The sequence below is a fragment of the Canis aureus genome, chromosome X, assembly GCF_053574225.1.
Source record: "Canis aureus isolate CA01 chromosome X, VMU_Caureus_v.1.0, whole genome shotgun sequence".
Lineage (NCBI taxonomy): Eukaryota > Metazoa > Chordata > Mammalia > Carnivora > Canidae > Canis > Canis aureus.
Window position 1 is genome coordinate 114,206,536 of NC_135649.1, and position 19,654 is coordinate 114,226,189.

The following is a 19,654-nucleotide window of genomic DNA, read 5'->3' on the forward strand; positions in this document are numbered from 1 at the left end:
ACAATAGTGACTTTCCGGGGTGGGAGCACAACTCCGTTTTACTTGTGAACGTGTTGGTTGAACTGTCTAAAATTGCCGAAATAGTCAACCATTTTACACCTACAAACATGGCAATTTCAGGCATTTGAGCCTCACAGCAGGCTTGGATAGAGGCTGCCTGTTTTTATTGGGAATTTCTTCTGTACCCCATACCCTAATGACATCATATCCTAAGCAGAGCAATTATATCCTAAGCAAAGCAATTTCATTTTTTAGAATCAATTAAACTTCGAAGTATGATTCAAATCTGCATGACAAAAACATCTGCATAACATGAAACTTGCCATCCTAACCATTTTTTTAGGTATGTGTTTCGGTGGGGTTTTACGTACATAGCATTTTAATGTTACAATTGGCAGCTTGATTCAATGCCTGCATGCAAGCTACCGCCCCTCACCAACAGAACCAAACAAAAACCTTGCTTTTTCTTGTAGATCTATATTTTTGATTTATATGAATGACCGAATAGCAATAAGAGGAGCGCTGGGGAGTGTTTATGAAGCTGAGGAATGGAGATAGAAGTAAGGATTGATCTCCGTGACGATTAGAGATGAAGTTTGCGGGGCATGATCACGTAATAGTGCTGTTGGGAGGAAGCCTCTCGCAGTTTACAGCAACGTTTTCCTAAAACACATGATTTCATTTAGTGCGCACGGTTTTTATTAATATGGTATTTGCCATATTAATAAACGAAATTAACCATTGATAGACCATTAATAAAACCATTTTGATCTCTGCAAAAAAAAAAAACATGCCTTTCTTTTTTTTTTCTCTCCAAATGCAAGCAAGGAGCATAAAGCCAGTAAAAAATCCGTATTACACAACTGTGCATCTCGTCCTCATTCAGGCTTACGTACGGACTGCTATTATTTTACGTCAATTAAATACTACTTACTAGCAAATCTGTAGGCTGCACTACATCTATTGACTGTCAGTAGGTGAAACCTCGTTAGCTAGCTAGCTAGCTGTGATTTTAGAGACAAAATTAGAAGCAAGAAGGAATTTCTGGAGGGACTTTAAAAACTGCCAAAATTGATAGACACTAGCTGTTAGGGTAATTAAAAAATGCCAGGTGAACACAAGCTGTTGTCACATGTAGAGTTCAGGTGTGAGTAAGCATACGGGCCAGGGCGTGTGTGTCACCACTACAGCCACGGGGGTTGTGGTCACTGTGTGGCCTGCCACCAATGCTGATTTGGAGGATGGCTTACCTGCTAATCTTCATTTAGACAAACAAGTCCATGTGCCAGCTGCACCCAAGTCAGAACCCACACAAGTATCATCTTTGTCATTTCCCAGTTGGCTCGCCCATTGTCATTCTAGGCGAGCACACACACACGCACACACACAAGAGGCACGAAGTGACAGTCACAGATGTTTCCGCCTGCTTGTCACTCCAGTGTCCCTTCAGATTTAACTTCAAATTTAGAAGATAAATGTTGACTTCATTGAAATGTACATTTAAAATCTTGACATAATTGGAGACTGCATTATATAATCCTTGAGCTGGTGGGTCTGTTTTTTTGTGGAGGTTTTTTTTTTTTTTTTTTAGGCCTTTCAGCAAGGGATTTAATTTCCGAAATTTAATCCTATACATTTTGTCACTTCCCACAGAGTTTTTCACGCACATCTATTTTTTCCCCTGTGTTCCTCCTTTCCTATTTGTTTTTAGTAGTTCATGCTAGGGGCTGTACCTGCCTCTTAATTGGGGGGTATTATTGCACAATGGGAATTCTAGCTTTGGATAATTATTCCATTAGAGAATTAATTGGATTATTATTAAGACTAGAATTAAATTTAGCTTTATAAATTGTCCTCAACTTTTTTAGTTGGCCTCACTTTTCAGCAGGACAGAGAGCCATATCTTTAAATCAGAAGGACTTTTGATCCTATTTTAAACACGAATAATCAAATCCTAAAACACACACACACACACATATGCATATTGGGGTGTGTGTGTGTGTGTGTGAAACAGCTTCATCGCTTTTGCCACAGAACACCACTGGATGGTCAAAATTCCCAAGAAGTATTCAGGAGATACCCAGAAATATTTAAGGCAAGCAAGCAGCTCTTCTCAGATGGATGTAAGAAATGCCAGGTTGTTACAAATAACAGTTTTTACTTTGGAAGCATTAAATGAAACCAAAGTGTGAGGATTGACTAAACAGATTCACTGAAATGGAATAACTGGAAGAAATGAAGAAGACAGAATCAAAGGAAGTAGATCATGGGCCTCAGTAGCAAAGCGATGGAGAGCTAGGCTTCTATTTATTTCTGTGGAGTATTACTTGATGTCAATTCATTTGTGAAAACCAGTGCATCTGGAAGTGCTGGGAATGCTCAGTCAAGGGGTAGAAAAACAATTGAATCAATTGCTGTATTGTGTGGGAAAAAAAATCTGCGATGCAAATTGTTTTTATTACATGTAGGAAATTGAAATCTACTGAAACAATTATAGCCGAGCTAGTTAAGTGCCTGGAATTACTGCTGAAATAATTTTGAGAGTTCCAGGCATCAAACCACACGGGAAGAAAAATGTAGTAAATTGGAAATAATGTATAATTGAAAATAAATTCTGGGACGTAAGCAACGTAAGAAATGAATTCAAACTGTTGACTTGTGTAAAAAATTAACACATTCATTTAAATTTGGGGGGCAAATAGATCTTAATGTCTTAGGTGTTCGGGGTTGTGTTTGTTCGTTTTATTTTAATTGTGTGCACTTTGGCCCCTCTCTTTTTTTTTTTTTAGTAAGAAAAGCACTCTTCTAGAATATATGGCCTGTGTGCTGAAAACCCTGAGGGACACATTTAACGTTACGCTCCTCCTGGTGATCTAGAAATGACTTGATATTGAGGTTTTTATTGACATTTCCTAACTTGATTAGGAATACAGTACAGAGAAAGTTTTAGATGCAGGTTTTCCCTCTGAGAGTCTGCCAAGGAGGACATTTGAAGAGAAGGTGTCTGGGGAATAGGTTGTAGAGAAAAGCATGACCGGCCAGATGGTGCTGGACGGATGTGGTAGGTATGATACAGCTTGCTTTTACCTTATTTTATTTTTTTAGAAAATGTAAGGGTGGAGAAGATCTCAGTGAAGCCATTTGGCGCATCTCCTACTTTTATATTATTGTTTCTATTAGCATATTTGTCGAGACTTGGCCCTGCTGTTTCATTAGACAAAGAATTCTGACCCATTTCTGGAAGTTTAGATTTGCCTTCCTGGAAATTGGGCTGAAGTCTCGTGTTCAGATTGTAATGTCACAGATCATGTTTTCCCATTACCTGTAAAACTACAAGTCGATTTAGGGTGAAAAACCTTAATAACATGACTTGGGAGCCTTGATGGGTCTGAGAACCTGTGAAGTAGGCAGTGAGTGTCCCCACGGAGCAAATTGCCCCTCACTGGGACTTGGTGATGAATTGGATTGTTCCAGAGACGCGCCCTTGCGTTTTTCTCCTTGGGACCAAACTCACAGCCCTGTGAGGTGGCAGGCCAGGAATCAGGATGGCTGTGGGATGGAGGAACAAGGTGACACACGCTGGCTTGGAAGAAAGGGAGGCTCCAGTCCCAGCTGCATGCATGTACCTGGTCATTCATTCATTCATTTAATAATACTCTCTTTTGAGACATCCTCCTCCTCAGTTCCCCCAGCACATGTAGAGTACAGGGGTGCCTAACTCATCTTAGGGACCACTGTGTGTAACAGGATCTTGGTTTTACCTGTGATTTTGCCACCCAGTGGCAGATTACGTAGCAGGACGACAGTACCCGGGTGGAGGATTTTCCTCCCCAGGCAGCCCAGGGACCTCTCTCTTCCAGACACGTGTAAAAAGAGAAAAGAAACGGACTTCCTCTTCTGTAGGCTGATTTGATTGAGTGCATTGACTTCATTCTGCATCCAGGTCTTAAGTAGCCACGTTCCATATCCAGGGTGCGCACACTTCATCCAGGAAGGGCCAGAGAGTAACCATTTTAGGCTCTGTAGGCCTCCCCGTCTCCGTTGTAACTCCTCAGACCTGCGGTTGTAGCCTGAAACCAATAAAGGTGGCCAAGTGCCAATAAAGCTTTATTGACAACAACAGGTGGCCATCGTTGGCTGGCCCCTGCTTGTATTTCGTGATGGTGTCCGAGCTTTCCCTTAATATTTTAAATCCTACCTGGAAAGGAAAGACGGCAGATCCAGCTCTCAGAGACCTTGCCTCAGGAGGATGGCCTTTCTAAGGAAGCTCAGCCTTTGTCACCTAGTCGCCTCCGGTGGTCATTTTGTAGGTGCCGGAAAGTAGACCAGGCTGCAGGTCAGTTGTTCAGCCCTGTCACAGAAGACTATCACCCTAAGTAAATGGGGGAAAAAGACAAGAAAAAAAGAGGTACAAGGCATTGTTTTGTTTTCCTTTCCTCGATTCCCCATTGTTTGCTCCATGCCCACCTTTGCTGACGACCACCCACGGTTGTGACCGTCCCCGTCAGCCACCACCGCTCCCTAAGGGGAACATCTGCGGCCTTCCCTCGGTAGGGCATGAGCCAGGATCTCCCGGCCGGGTGTGGACATTTTACCCATTTCTTCTTGCCCGTTGCCCGTTGCCCAGCATCGACTGTGTCTTAATGGACCCCTCAGGCTGAGGCCTGTCCTTGCAGTCACGTGGCTTCCTCCTAGACGCTGGGACCCTGTCCTTTTAAACAAAACTGTATATACTGTGCTCTTTGGAATTTTAGGATCAGTTTTATACGTTACGTCTCCAAGCTTGGCTCAAAAATAGAGAATGGACAGGATTTTCTTTTCTTTCACGTCTAAAGATTTACTGTGGTAGGATGGCCTTCCCAGAAGTATTGGAAAACAGCCATCCGCTTGCTGACCCCGTCTCCACATCTGCTGGAGGAGTAGCATTTTTCTGCCGAGTTAAGCATGTCTGGCATGCTGCCATGTTCTTGGCAGAGAACACGGAGCCTTGGGGCAGTCCATGGCTTTGATTGTCCTCGCCTAGCAGCCTGTGCCTGGTGGCCCGAAGGTCTGGAGACTGCCCCTTGCATGTGAGGAGAGAACAGAGAGTGGTTGCATCCTGTGCAGAGACGCAGGGGATTGCATGGCCTGGCTTGTGAGGTCAGCGTGGGGGGGACCTGGAGGTCCGGATCTTGGTCCCCGGGGTCCCAGGGTGCTTCCTCGCCTTCAACCAAATGAGCTTTCAGCTGACATTTATTGGGCACCTGTGCATTGGGCGTGGAGAGGGAACTTTTTTTTTTTTAGAGGACGATTTGAAATTTCCAGATCAGGAGTGCTCGAGCTCCTCGCAGGGCTTTGCTTGGGGTCCACGTGGAGGGCTCCCAGCCACTTAAGCCACCGCTTCTGGTTCTTTCCACCAGCCCCACTGGGTGTCTTTGCTCTCAGACAATGCAGCACAACCCACGCCCGAGAGAGACTCTCCTGAGCGCTGGAGCAAAAAACCTAAATCCAGGGAAGGCTGAGAGTTAAGTCCTTTCCGGGACCCCGAAATAACACCAGGAGCGAGGGACCCGAGACATTCCTTCGGGAGGCACAGAAGCCCAGCTCCCCCCCACACTGACCTCGGGAAACCTCCCTTAGGGGCAGAGGCCGGGCCCGCGGGGGCGGAGTCGTGGTTCCCGAGGCCCGTGGGGAGGCCCGTGGGGAGGCCCGTGGGGAGGCTCATGGGGAGGCCGGTGGGGAGGCCCGTGAGGAGGCAGGTGGGGAAGGCCCATGGGGAGGCTCATGGGGAGGCCGGTGGGCCCGCCTCCCACCCAGGCCGCTTCCCCTTCCCTGGCCCTCTCCGTGTCCCTAACGGTAGGACGCTGACGGGAGCGACTTCCTAGGACGGCTCGGCCGACGCCCGACCTTGGCTCACGGAGGCCGCAGGTGCCGCTTGGCGTGGCGACGGGCTCCGCCAAGGCGAGCTGCCCTCGCGCCGTTGACACAACCAAAACAGCCACAAAGTGTGTCGCTGTGCAGCTCCGGGCTGGCCCTGGCATCCTTTATTTTTTCCTTCCCCTTTAAACATCTTTAAAAGCCTCCAAATGTCTCTTAAAAGATGTTTTTGCTTTCCCTTGAAGCCACGAAGGCTTTCTCTGAAACAGCACCTCGGAAAGCCCCCGCCTGCCGCTGGGGGTGACCTGGGGCCTTGCAGGCACGGCCGGTGGGCATTTGCTGTCGCCCCGCGGCGCGGCTGTGGCCTCGGGCCCCCGCACCTGCCGCCGGGACTGCTGCCCCCTTCAGCATCCGTGGCGCCCCCGGGCCTCGCCCCCGGGGTGGCTTGTGCCCCTGGCCCCCGGAGCCCTGATGAGGGCCTTCGGGATGGTGAGCCCACGAGGGGTTGGCGGCCGCCGCCTGTGGCTCGGGGACACGGGCAGACCCGCATCCCGCTGGCCAGGCCCTTAAGAAGTGGGAAACCGAGTCCTTTTATCAGATAGGGACCCGCGTCCCCGGGAGGCCGCTGGGCAGCATCCGTGTGAGCCCAAGACCAGCAGCCCCTCCCTCCCAAACCCTGGAAGTAATTGGAAGGGGATTTAATCCAGAACATTCTAGACTCCGAAGTCCTGAGCTTAAGGCGAGCCGACGGAGACGCGGAGAGGTCCGCGGGGGACAGGACTGCTGCCCGAGACTCGGCGGGCCTCGGGGCTCACTGGCCAGACTTTGAGGGCCGGAGCCGGGGACCGTCGCCGACGGTGACCCTGCAGCCCCTTAGGCTCGTGCAGCCGCAGTGATAAGGACGCTCTGTTGGTCCGAGAGGGGAAGCAACCAGAAAGAGCAGCCTTCTGGGGAGAAGCCAGGCTCCCACTATAAATAGCGTCTGCCCAACGCCAGCGTTTCTCAGGGGCGGGGTGGCGAGGGAGGGGGACGTGGTGACAACAAGGAAGGAGAAGGCGATTTGGGTGAGTTTGGTCCACCTCCGGATGGGGGGAGAGGCTCCAGCGTTCGCGATTGCTCCTGCCTCGGTGCTGAGCCGGTAGGGAAAGGTTGCATCCCGGCCGCGTGGTTTGGTTTAAGCTCCTCGTTGCCTTTAACTATTTGGTAAAAGAATAAATGCTGATGTAGAATCTTTGCTGGAGATAGAGACACTGACTCTTTGCCACCTGAAATTGGCAGTGAACAGCAGAGCTGAAATGGAAATTGGCAGGTACCACTGGATGTACCCAGGCTCAAAGAACCACCAGTACCATCCCGTGCCAACCCTGGGGGACAGGGCAGGCCCCTTGAGCAGTCCAGGTAAATACAGCCTCGGGCTGAATTCTCATAGCAAGTCAACTGTTCTCTTTACTATTATTTGTAATGGCTCTTTCAGTGTGGTGATATTTTATGTTTTGTTTGACGCATTAATTTGTTCGCAGGGGCGCGGGTGGAATTGGCCCTTGACGATTTTTTTAATCATCTTTTGTTTTTCTCTCCTCCTCTCCATTCCACCCCATCTTCGGCCTCTTTCTTCTCCCTCCTCCCCCCCTTCCTTGCCCTCACCTCCTCTTCTCAAGAGGGAGCAGTGTGCAATGACCCAAAGCTTTGGGTTGACTCCGAAATTGCCGGTGTCTGAACCAGTAGCGGGGTGGGCGGTGGGTGGTGGGTGGGTGTCCCGCGTGTCCTCCCCCACGGCACCAAGAACGGGGCTGGGACGCGCGAGGAGCCTTGTCTCCAAGAGCACGGGTGTCCCCACACTCTGTGCGAACGTCAGTGTCTTTGAGAAGGAAAAACCCAAGGCCGTGACATGAGGAGCCGGTAACTGGGTGCTCGGTCCCATCAGGTAGGTCCGTGGGGTCTGGCTTCCAGTTGCCTTGCCCACGAGGGACGCTGGTGTCTCAGAACCGCCAGGGGCTAGGTTGGAGCCAGATGTGGGTCACTCCGGGGGCCCCGGAAGCGGGCAGGAGGCCCAACCTCCACGTTCCCAGCGGCTGCACCTGCCATTTCCCAGCCCAGTTAGCCACAAACTCCAGTGACCCCGAGCTCTTTGGAAGGGGGTGGGGGCGGGGCAGGTAAACCCAACAGGCTCCCGGCGTTGCTGTGCTTTTCCGGGGTTCCCCAGCGTTACTCGGCCCAAGTAGTTGCATTGCACGCTTTTTGGAGAGCGAGTCAGAGGTGATGGTGTAGGATGCACACCCCGAGAACGAGCAACCCTGAGGTACGATGTAGGGCACGCGCAGAGTCACGGAGCCTCGTACCTCTCATTGAGCTAATAAAACTCTTTCCAAACCCAAATTGTGGCTTCAGGTTAATTAACGTGCAATCCGATTTCAGATTTAGTTCTACACCTTGAATTATGCATCTCTTCTCTTGACGTGTGGCTGTCAGGCGCCAGCTGTGCGTGTGTGTGTGTGTGTGTGTCCCCATGCGCACAGTGCCCGTTAGAAAAAGTGAGCAAGAAGTGACCAGAGACATTTGTTCTCATAGATCCTTTGAGGAATGGGGAGGGTTCTGGAATGCCGATGTGCAAGTTGCTGGTGGACGTGACCTACCCAGACTGTGAGCACGACCAGCAACCAGGCGCACGGCGGGTCCGTGTCCAGCACAGCTCGGGGGAACCGCGGGCCACCACGCTGAGTCCGAGAAGCCGGACACGAGGGACCAACTGCCGTCGGATTCCCTTCGCATTGAATTTCCAGAGTTAGCAGATGTCCTGGGACAGAGCGTGGATCCGTGTCCGTCGGAGGCTGGCGGGAGGGCGGGTGGGCAGTGGCCGCTGACGGGACCGGGCGGTCCTTTGTGGAGTGACGGGAGGCTTTAGACGTTCCGTTGTGCTGATGGTGACACTGCTCTGTGAATTCACTCCGAGCCATCGAACCGTACGCTGACACAGGCGGGTTGCGTAGGTGAACTGTGTCGTGCTGTTTCTAGAAAGCCCCTCGCCCCCCCCCGCCCACCCCGCCAGCAGCATTGGGTGCGCACAGCTCGCGGGGCCGGGGAGGCCTTTGGTACCCGGACAGGAAGGCCTCCGAGTTACCAGAAACTGCTTGGAAGAGGATGGCGGGGCTTTAAGAATGTGCTGCGAGACGCGGGGCCAGTTGGGGATCGAGAAGGGGCCCGGCCGCGGGGTGCTGTGCTGAGCAGGTTCGGGCACCCGGTGGGTGCGGTGATGCCCACGCGCCCACCCGCAGCCGCGCCCGCCACGCGGGCCACCCGAGCAGCCCCGGCAGCCCACGGCAGCATACGGGCTTCGGGGCTTTTCTCCCCGCCCCACCCGCAAACTTTTGGGGCCGAACTCGTTTCAGAGTCCAGAGGAGTTTGGGCTTTCGGGAAGTCACGTGGGGCGCACAGCAGGTGCTGCCTGATGCCACCCCAGGCCTGGGCGCCCCCCGCCCTCGAGGCCTTCCTCCCGAGGGCCCAGGTCTGGGCCGTGACCCTGGCACCGGCCTCTTGGCCACTCAGGTCGGGTTGGGCACCAAGTGGGTTCGGATCGGAACCAGTTTTGCTGTCTACACACACGCGCACACACGCTCGCGCTGCGCGTAACGGAGGATCTCAGAGGTTGGGGAATTCTGGAACGGTGCGGCGAGACACGCAGGACTCTGATAGGGTCCCGTTGCCAGTGACTCGTCATGTGAGGGTTCTGTGAACGAGCAGGTTCTTCTCTGAGTGCGAGGGGGGGAGGCACTAAAGCGGATTTCTAGAATCATCTTCCCAGATCCGCAGTGAGCGGCCCTAACGCACACGTAGTTGGACCCTTGTGCACCGAGCACGGTGGCAGCGTCGGGGACCGCCGGTGGCCGTGGCCCGGGCCGACGCCGCAGCGCAGCCCCGCCAGCGCCTTCCCAGTTGCCTAGAGATTTTGTTGGCTCGTCCGTCGACGCAGTTGCCATCCTGTACTTAGATCCCAAACCAGATGGTGTGAGGGAAAAAATAGAGGCTTCCATATGGTCTGGTGTGGTTCCCCGCCGCCCCCTGGAGTTCTCTGTTTCTTGGGGGGGGGGGGGGGGGTTCAAGAGAGGCTGAGCTGATCTGTGCAGAGGAAGGGCCTCCCGCACCTCCAGCCGCCACAGCCGCGACCCCCGCCCCCCGCCCCGGGGGGCAAAGTCCAGGGGTGTGGCTCTGCCGACGTCAGTCTGTCCTTTCGTGTCCCTCGTCTTCGGTGTGACTTTGCAGACAGTTTTAGGACCTGGACGGTTAAACCTTTGCCAGCAGTTTCTTGTTTTTCTTCCTTTATGGTCTTGTAAGCGCCGGGCCGGTCGCTGCCACCCTCCCCGGAGGCCGGTGGCCCCGCGGGCAGCAGGACAAGGACGGTGTGGGCGGGGGTGGGGTGGGGGGGGGTGAGCAGCGGGAGCGCAGCCCCCGGAGCCTGTGGCGGGGGTCACGGGCCCCAGCCCACACCTGCTGCCTCACGGTTTGCGTTTCTGCAAGATTTCCAGATGGTTCCAAGGCGCACACGGAAGGTGGGAAGCGCTAACCTAGATGAAGGCCCCAGAGGAGGAGGGAGAACTGGGGATGGACTGAAGAAATGGTTATTTATTCTTAGGATTTTATGTATTTACTCATGAGACCCAGAGAGAGAGGCAGGGACCCAGGCAGAGGGAGAAGCAGGCCCCGTGCAGGGAGCCCGACGTGGGACTCGATCCTGGGCCCCCGGGCCCACGCCCTGGGCCAGAGGCAGATGCTCCCCCCTGAGCCCCCCGCTGCGGCCCGGAAGGAGTGACCGTTAGCCCCCGGGATGGAGCGCTCGCTTTCCGCCTGGAACGGGCTGCGGATCAGGGGCCCGCTCGTCCCCTGGGCACCGAGGCCTGTTAGCCGGAGGGGCAGCGAGCGACCTTCAAGCTGAGGCCGGGCCCTTCTCGTGCCTTCGTTGAAGATCTTGGTCAAGGGGAGGCGGGGGCCACCTGGGGGGCTCAGCGGCTGAGCAGCTGCCTTCAGCCCAGGGCGTGACCCCGGGGTCTCGGGATCGAGTCCCGCATCGGGCTCCCTGCAGGGAGCCTGCTTCTCCCTCTGCCTGGGTCTCCGCCTCTCCCTGTGTGTCTCTCATGAATAAATAAATAAAATCTAAAATAAGGAAAAAGCTCTTGGTCAAGGGTGGGGGGCAGCGCAAGCAGGATCAGTCCCTCTCCTGTGGCAAAGACGGGGGAGAGGAACGGCCTGGGAGGACCTGTGGGCCCCCGTGCCTTAACCTAGGCCATCCCCGGAGGGACCCGGAGGACCCTTGCACGGTCCCCCTGGGGTTCAGTGTGCAGTCTGAGTGCTGAGAGGCAGCCAGCCCCCCACTCTGCCAATCCTTCCCCCCCCCCCGCCCATTTCCCAAATCCAAACTCTTCTGAAACTTGGTTTGAGATGGCCATGGATCATTCCAGAAGTTCGGAGAGCCGTCGTCGCATACAGACTGCACGGGGTGGCGTGGGGCGCGCAGGTGGGGGTCGGGCAGAGGGCGGTGCGGGAAGCTGAGGCGTGGGATTCCGATGGGCCAGACTGGGTCTCTGAGCGGCCCCGGAGCGGGCCCGGGGTGGGGGTGGGGGAACAAGCCGGCCCGTCTCCCTCATCTGCTGCCCCGAGCGGGTGACACGGCTGGCGGGGTGCCGGGCAGCTGTGCAGGGGTGACCCCCTCACCTCTCCAGCCTGTGCCCCCCTGGCCCCCGCGAGGCTGAGCTGGGACTCTGCCGCGACAGGTGCGCGTGGAGTCCCAGGGGGGCTCCTGCGTTTCTGTTACTCGCTCACCTCGGGGCGGGGGGCGCTAAGGCTGAGGCCTCTCTGAACGCGCTGTGACTGCGTTTCCAGGTGCAGGGGGCCCTTCATCTTTTCGCCTGCGGCCCTGCGGCCGGTCTGCAGCTCCGTGTCACCTGTACCCGGTGGCGTGGGCCTGCCGCGTGGACTCTGGCGCGCGGGCCCTCCTGATGGCGAGGGTCCGGCCGGAGCAGCCCTAGTCCTTACACAGCTGCAGCCGGCGGAGCCGTCGGGGGGCTTGTGGCTCCACAAGTTGCAGCTTACACCAGGCTCAACGGTGGGCGCGGCACAAGCGTATCACAGCCCGCTTCACGCCGGAAGGTCGCTGAGCGTTTCTGGTTCCATTTCTAGAGTTCTTCGCAGTTGGTTTTCTGCCACGGACCCATCGTTTCATTTCCAAGTCACCTGCAGTCTTCCCAAAACACGTGCCCTAGACCGCGGTTCGCGATTTTATGGCACATTTACCGAAGGCTGTTATTACAGCAGCCAAATAGATGTAATTTCTTGTTTATGAATGCTCGTTTTTTATCAGCTATATTGTTAGCGTGTGATTAGCGCTTGATCATGCAGCAGTGGCCGCCAGCGGTGCCAAATTCAGAGCCCCCTTTGCCTTTTGGTCTCGTGTCTGATCCTCAGCTCGGAGTCGGCAAACAAGGAAAGCAGGGATGGAAAGCACATCGATCAGTATGGAAGATCTGGAGCTTTCTATCAGACATAGTATCTGGTTTTAAGGGACACCGACTTGGATTGTTCAAAGCGGCGATTCGCCGTCTTTCAGAAATAGCGACATCTGGTCCCCGCTTCCTTCACGATACTCCCTGTGCGCCGTGCTGTTAAGAGTTAATGGAAATGAATTGTGTTTTGAGACCTTTTGCCACCCTTGAGAGCTAACTGGAGATACTGGGAAGTAGGGAGCTCGAGCCTGCCCACCTCCCCAGGCTGTGTCCTTTCGGGCATCCCTCCCGTTCACTCACAAATAAGCCCCACACACACCCCCACGTGTTTCCATGTCTGTCAAAAGCTTATATAAAATGGCTTTTGTGCTAAATAGAAAGCTCTGCGTGTCAGAGAGCCATTTAGGTGGGATGAGGCTTTTGCTGAAGATCATCATGCTTGCATTGTATCTGGAAAGTTCTGTGGACAGTGCTTTCCCCCCCAAGGAATAACTCCAGTGGTCAAATGTCAGGCTGGGAGAAGTAATGGGATCAAAATGAGCCTTTCTGTGCTCTTAAAACAACGCTGTTTACGTTCGTGTGCTCTTTCCCAGTGGTCATAAACGGAGGTTATGGACGTTCCCGGGAGGACTTGACTTAGACACAAGCTGGTGATGCCACCCACCGCATTGTTCATAAATAAAATTTCATCAGAACCAGCCCTGCCCATTCATGTACAGATCGTCCGTGGCTGTTTTCCTGCCACAACAACAGAATCGAGTGGTTGCAACCATAAGCCCTGCAAAGCCAGATATATTTGCTATCTGGCCCTTTACAGGGGAAAAAAAATCCTGCCAACCCTTGACTTGAAGTACTTGCATTCTCAGCCCACGTCGCAAGTTTAAGCTACTTTTGGAAGGCAGCACCCAAGACTGCTAGTCGCTCACTGCCCTGAGGTCATCACCCAGGATCTGTCCCCTTCTTCTCTCCAGGCCCCAGAATCCTTGCTCCCCGAGGGGACCCACCATTCACAGGCTTTACGCTGAAGCCCAGCCCTTCTTCACAGAGTACCTTGGCTCTTTCTGGAAGCTCTGCCCCCTCTGGTCTCTTTCAGGTCCCTCTCTGAGTGTCCCCATAATAAATCAAGTCCTGCGAAATGATGTCAGGGAGCTGTTGTCATCTGCTGTGCCATCTGGTATACTCTAGCAAGTTTTCTGTTCTGTGACCTCGAAAGACTGTTTCTATTTTATTAAGTGTAATATTGGGGGTCATTTTTAAAAAAGATTCCTTTATTTGAGAGAGAGAGAGAGAGAGCACAAGAGCACCCGTGAGGGAGAGGGGGAGAGATCAAGAGTCTTAAGCAGACTCGGTGCCGAGCACAGAACCTGAATGGGGCTCGATCTCATGACCCTGAGATCATCGCCTGAGCTGAAACCAAGAGTCGTCTGCACAACTCACTGGGGCCCTCAGGCGTGCTGGGTCTTTTTTTTTTTTTTTAAGTTTTTATTTTAATCACCCAGTGCTCATCGTGACAAGTGCACTCCTTAAGCTTGGGGGTCATTTGTTTTTTTTTTTTTTTTTTTTTTTAAGATTTTATTTATTTATTCACAATAGACATAGAGAGAGAGAGGCAGAGACACAGGCAGAGGGAGAAGCAGGCTCCATGCAGGGAGCCCGATGTGGGACTCGATCCTGGGACTTCAGGATCACGCCCTGGGCCAAAGGCAGGCACTAAACCACTGAGCCACCCAGGGATCCCCTGGGGGTCATTTCTTTAAGTGAGGTTGCACAGTATGGTGTGGGCCTCTGATGCCCTGAATCAGAATCCCCAAGGATGCTGGTTAAACATTCATATTCCCGGGCCCCATCCACCTGAAGTTTGAGCGCCACTACTGTATACACCGAGGATCATAACCCCGGTTCGGAGAATAGCTCCTCGTTATACCGTCTTTGGCAAAGTATATTTCAGTTCCAAATACTTTTCTGGAGAACATCAGCTTGAGATTCAGAGGTGACTCGTAAACATACTCTCAAGATGCCCCAAACCAAATGGCCACATCCTTAGCAGACAGCGCTACTGAATTTGACACCAGCTCTTCTCGATGTTTTTATTCTGTCATTGTATCTCTCTGTATTAGAAAAATGCGAAAGGATCCTGTCGAAGAGCTGCCGGCAGACACCAGAGCTGTGGCTGCGTGCTCATTATCTACTGTTGCATGATGATGAATTTTGGACTTAGCAATGAGAAATGACATATATTATCTCACTTTCTGTAGCTCAGGAGTCTGGGCTTGGCTCAGCGGTCTCCGATGCGGCCGCCATGAAAGTGGCGGCTGAGGCTGCAGTCTCATCTGGAGGCCCAACCGTGGAATCCGCTTCCCAGCTCACTGCTGTGTTTGTTGGCAGGACTCGGTCCCTCAGACTGTTGGCCCAAGACTTCCCTTGGTCCTTTGCCATGTACGCCTTCCCGTAGCGCCCTCACGGCTTGGCAGCTGGCTTCATCAGAGCAAGTGAGCGGACGGGAGAGAAAGTGCTAGCAGGACAGAAGCCATGGTCTTTGGAGATCTCATTGGGGGAGCACGTCACCAGGTCCAGGCCACACGCAGGGAGAGGGAGTCACACGGTGCGAACAGCGGGAGGCAGGGACCCTTGGGAATATCTTAGAAGGCTGCCTGCCGCAAGCTGTCACCGAGCGGAAGGAGCCTGTGAGTTCTGCAGCCACAGGATGTGTCCCCCCAGCCCACCCCACCCAGGGGGGTATGGCTCTGGCCTTTGGCTGCCAATCCTTAGTTCCCCAGACGGATTCACAATCTCTTAAGAAACGGGTCTTTTTTTTTTTTTACTTTCTTGAGGGTATAATTGATGTGCATTAAGTGCATATATTTAAAGTGACCTACTTGGTAAATTTGATGTGTGACTCTGCCCATGAAACCGGCCGCACGAGCCAGATGGGGACCTGTCCATTGATCTGCAGGGCTCCCGGGGTCCCTTTCGTCAGCCCTCCCTCTCACCTGACCTCTCTACACAACCACTGGTGTGTTTTCCGTCACTTTCTGGATTAGTTTACATTTTCTGGAATGGCCCTTCTGACAAGTTGTTCCCATAAATTCCTTCACCGTTTCTCACCAAGCCAGTCCTATAAAATGTGGTGACATTGACTGTGTTAAATAATCAAAATTCCAGAGTAAATCTTAAAAGATCCAGTTGGTTTTGTTAAATGATTGATGACTCCATCGGCATCCCATCTAGCAGGTGGAGGGGGGCCTGCTTAATTGTTCAAAATGGAAGGTTTTCATAGAAGGAAAGGATTGTTCCGGGCCAGGCCCCTCTTTCCTGGGGGGGTGGGGGGAGCAAGGGGTCTTATCGCGCACATGACCTCATCTTTCTCCCGCGGATGGAGAAGCCCCTGGTGGCAGACTCTTTGGCGCTGGCTGACTGAAGAAATTCCTGGGCAGCCCTGGTGGCTCAGCGGTTTAGTGCCTCCTTCAGCCCAGGGCATGATCCTGGAGACCTAGGATCGAGTCCCATGTCAGGCTCCCTGCATGGAGCCTGCTTCTCCCTCTGCCTCTCTTTCTCTCTCTCCCTCTCTCTCTGTCTCTCATGAATAAATAAATAAAATCTTTAAAAAAAAAAAAAAAAGAAATTCCTGACTGACGGGTTGTGATGACATTTCTGGGAGAGGTTGAAATAGCAGTTAGCTTAGGTGTTAAGCCTGTGGCTTGGGAACTTGGCCTAAGCGACGCCATTTTGGGCCTGTGGTGTTCTTGGGAACAGCTGCTTCATGGCTCCAGCCCTTTCTGATTTTCTTCCTTCCTGCCTCCGTGAACACGCCCCGTGCCCTTTGACTAAGACTCTGAAGGCCCGCTCTGCTCGCACCCACTCCCGCCACCTACACACCCTGCGCTCCCCAGGCCAGGACGAGTTTCTTACACGTACCCTTCGGGCCCGCCACTCGCCTGCTCACAAACCCACCTTCTGTCTCCACTGCCCGCAAGGTGAAGCCCACAGCGTTTCGGGCTGGGTTGGCGGCCACACCCCAAACTGTCATGCACCCCTCAGCCCATGGGCCTGCTCTCCCCCACACACGTGTCCATCTGTCCTGACTGCTAGGACAGGGGACCTGCCCCGCCTCACTCCCCATGCCCGAGTCAAGTCCCTTGTCTGTTGTGCTTATATGATGTCTTCTGTATCTAGGCCCCACAGCCCACTCCCAAGTGGGGTCCCTGCGCCCCCCAGCCCAGTGCCATACACACAGCAGCGGTTCCCCAGGGACGCGGAGATGCGGTCACCCGGGTGGTGCAGGAGGCTGAGTGCTGCTGAAGCTGAATATCGCACAGAGTTCTCAAGTTTCTGGAACACCCTGCAGATCTCCATGCTTTTACAGCCTGTCGTGTGAACTTAGAGCTAGCTTCCCCTGCGGCCTGTCAGCTTCCCCGATGCGGCACCCCGTCACCTCACTAGGCGGAGAGCGCACACATGATCTTTAGGAAGACCAGAGCCAGTTCCCACAAAAGGCAAAGGAAGGCACCAACAAGTATTTCTTGAATTTGTTTTTAACTTGTGAATATATCATTTTTATAATAAGGATCCTGTACTGCTCATGCCATATTGCAAATGTTAGAGGCGAATCTATTTCAAGATTTTCATAATGTGCTACAAAAACGAAGGATTTTTTTTTTTAAGATTTGCATAGAGAGAGAGAGAGAGAGAGAGAGAGAGAGGCAGACACAGGCAGAGGGAGAAGCAGGCTCCATGCAGGGAGCCCGACGTGGGACTTGATCCCCAGACCCCAGGACCACACCCTGGGCCAAAGGCAGATGCTCAACCACTGAGCCACCCAGACACCCTGAAAAGTTCTTATTTAATGAGTTTTAGGACAAGATTTTAAAAGGATCTGTTGAAAAGCCATCCCCTTTGCGTCATTAAAAATAGTTTCGGCGTTCTTAGCATCATACCGTTGAGCTAAAAGCTCAGTGACCCGTAGAAGGTCGAGAGACAATGGAGAAGCAAATTTCTCATTGAGCGCTTGGTCAGGAAGCCCCCATCCATTGACTTCATGCGACCTTAATGCCTTGTACCAGCAGCTCACAGGCTTCTGGGTGTTAGGTCTCCTTACACTCTTAAAAATAACAGAAGACTCCAAAAAGCTTTTGCTGATGTGGGTTGTATCTAGAAGTATTGCCTGTATTCAGAGTTATAACAAATATATTGTTAAATAATGAACTTATTTAAAGTAATAACACATCCATTACACGTTAGCGTAGCATTTAGGAAAGATAACTACTTTTCAAAACGAAATAAAACTTCGGTGAGAAGAAGAAGACTGTCTTAGGATTTTGTAAACGTCCTTGATATCAGACTTACTGTGAGACAGCCGGGCTCTCCTGTCTGCCTCTACCTTCATCCACAGGCATCTTGGATAACTAGTTTGGGTTGAAGTACATGATGAAAACTTGGTCTTCCGCAGATACGTAGTTGGACAATAGAGGAATGGTTTAATGGCCTTTCCGTGTGTTTGTGGAACTCCTCCTTGGTAATACAGCAAAATGCAACACGTGGTGGTTTCCCAAAGATTATTTGTAACGTGGAGTCTGAAGCCATATCCGTGACCTCTTGTACTCTGTTCACGTCTGTTGCTCTCCACTGCGCTTTGATCGGCTCTGTATCCAAGAATGATTTTATGTCCTTGCACATCGGTCATGGGGAGAATAGTGGTTCTCTGAGTCCCACAGATCTTCCAAATACGGACACAGTTCATTCTACTACCTCACCAAGACTCTCATTTGTTAATATTGTCCCAGTTTCATCCAGAAGTCTATTAAGCATTGGGAAGCTGGCACTTCCACTGTGGCATGTACATGTTTTCCACAATCGATGGGCGGCCAGTGGCGTCCCTTGTTTTCTAGCTCACTTGGATCATTTTGAGAAAACTTCTGCCGGACACCCAAGTCTTACTAGCTATAGCTTGTCACTAATTCGAGAAAAAATGATGTTCCAAAACAGAACAAAAAGATGCTGGTTTGGCTCGCAGCTCAACCACACGACAACCTTCCCTTAAGACAGCCATCATCGGGGCAGCCCGGGTGGCTCAGCAGTTTAGCGCCGCCTTCAGCCCAGGGCCTGATCTTGGAGTCCCGGGATCGACTCCTGCATCGGGCTCCCTGCATGGAGCCTGCTTCTCCCTCTGCCTGTGTCTCTGCCTCTCCCTCTCTGTCTCATGAATAAATAAATTTTTAAAAATCTTAAAACAAAAAAAAAAAAAGACCGCCATCATCACACTTGGGTAGGCAGCAGATGTGCTTTATGCCTCCCTTCAGGTTCACCACACAGACTATTACAAAGGTTTATACTCCAGGGTTGAGATTTAATAGCATCAGTCATTTTTTACTGTGTCAAGGACCTTTTTAAGTGAAACGAATTATCTTTTTTTTAAGATTTATTTAGAGAGTGTGTGTGTGGGGAGGGGGTGAGTAAAGGGAGAGAGACTCTCCAGCAGACTCCCCGCTGAGCGTGGCGCCCGACGTGGGGCTCCACCTCCCAATTCTGAGATCATGGCCCAAGGTGAAACCAAGCCGGAAGCCCAACTGACTGAGCCACCTTGGTGTCCCTCCTCCCTTTGTTTGTTTTCCCCCGTGCGTGTGTGGCAGGGAGAGCGCTGCTGCGGGGTGCCATTGGGTGCCACTGCCTCATTTGTGCTCCTCTGTCACCAGGTTTGCTGTGCAAACGTCAGCACGGTAGAAAAAGTAACATCTTAGGGGCTCCTGGGTGGCTCAGTCCGTTAAGCACCTGACTTCTTCTGATTTCAGCTCAGGTGATGACCTGAGGGTCGTCAGATGGAGCACCGCGTGGGGCTCCGTGCTGACCGTGGAGCCTGCTTGGAATTGTCCCTCTCCCCCTCCACTGCCCACTTGCTCGCTCACTTGCTCTCTCTAAAAAATAAAATAAATCTTTATAAAAAGAAAAAAAAAAGCCCAAACCCAGTAACATCTTAGTGCTATCTTTTTTTTTTTTTTCCTTAGTGCTATTTTAAAAAGAATTTTAACCTCGCAGAGCTGCTAAGAGCATCTCGGGGGCTCCCAGGACTGCACAGACCGTGGCCCCACAGGGCTGGCTGAACAGACCGTCCCGGGGGTGCGTGAGGGATGCAGACGCTCGGTTCTCTCCCCACACCTGCCTCAACAGGATCGGCATTTTAACGAGATCCCCAGGGAACCTCTAGGCACGTTAAAGTTTGTGAAGCACTGCTGTTTAACAGGGCTCTGCAAACTTTTTCTTTAAGGGGCCAGATGGTAAATATCGGTGGCAACCACTCAACTCTGCCTTTGCAG

General features: G+C 52.4%; 1 protein-coding gene and 1 long non-coding RNA gene across 7 annotated transcripts in view; one reads left to right on the forward strand and one right to left on the reverse strand.

Annotated features, from left to right (window-relative positions):
• GPM6B (glycoprotein M6B) overlaps positions 1-19,654 on the forward strand; it is a 160,974-nt gene that overhangs the window by 116,409 nt on the left and 24,911 nt on the right. For 3 of the 6 annotated variants that reach the window (XR_013374880.1, XM_077888824.1, XM_077888823.1), the window contains exon 2: positions 7,135-7,254. The exons of the other annotated variants lie outside the window; for them this stretch is intronic. Coding sequence is in view for 2 of the 3 variants with exons in the window: in XM_077888824.1 (XP_077744950.1) it covers positions 7,135-7,254 (120 nt within the window). In the remaining variant the exon portion in view is untranslated. The remainder of the gene's footprint in view (positions 1-7,134; positions 7,255-19,654) is intronic. 6 annotated transcript variants of the gene reach the window in all.
• Positions 105-18,374, reverse strand: LOC144308408 (uncharacterized). The gene is made up of 4 exons (XR_013374881.1): positions 17,691-18,374; positions 4,199-4,372; positions 3,762-4,070; positions 105-663 (listed from the first exon to the last, which is right to left on the reverse strand). It is a non-coding gene; the product is annotated as an uncharacterized LOC144308408 (long non-coding RNA).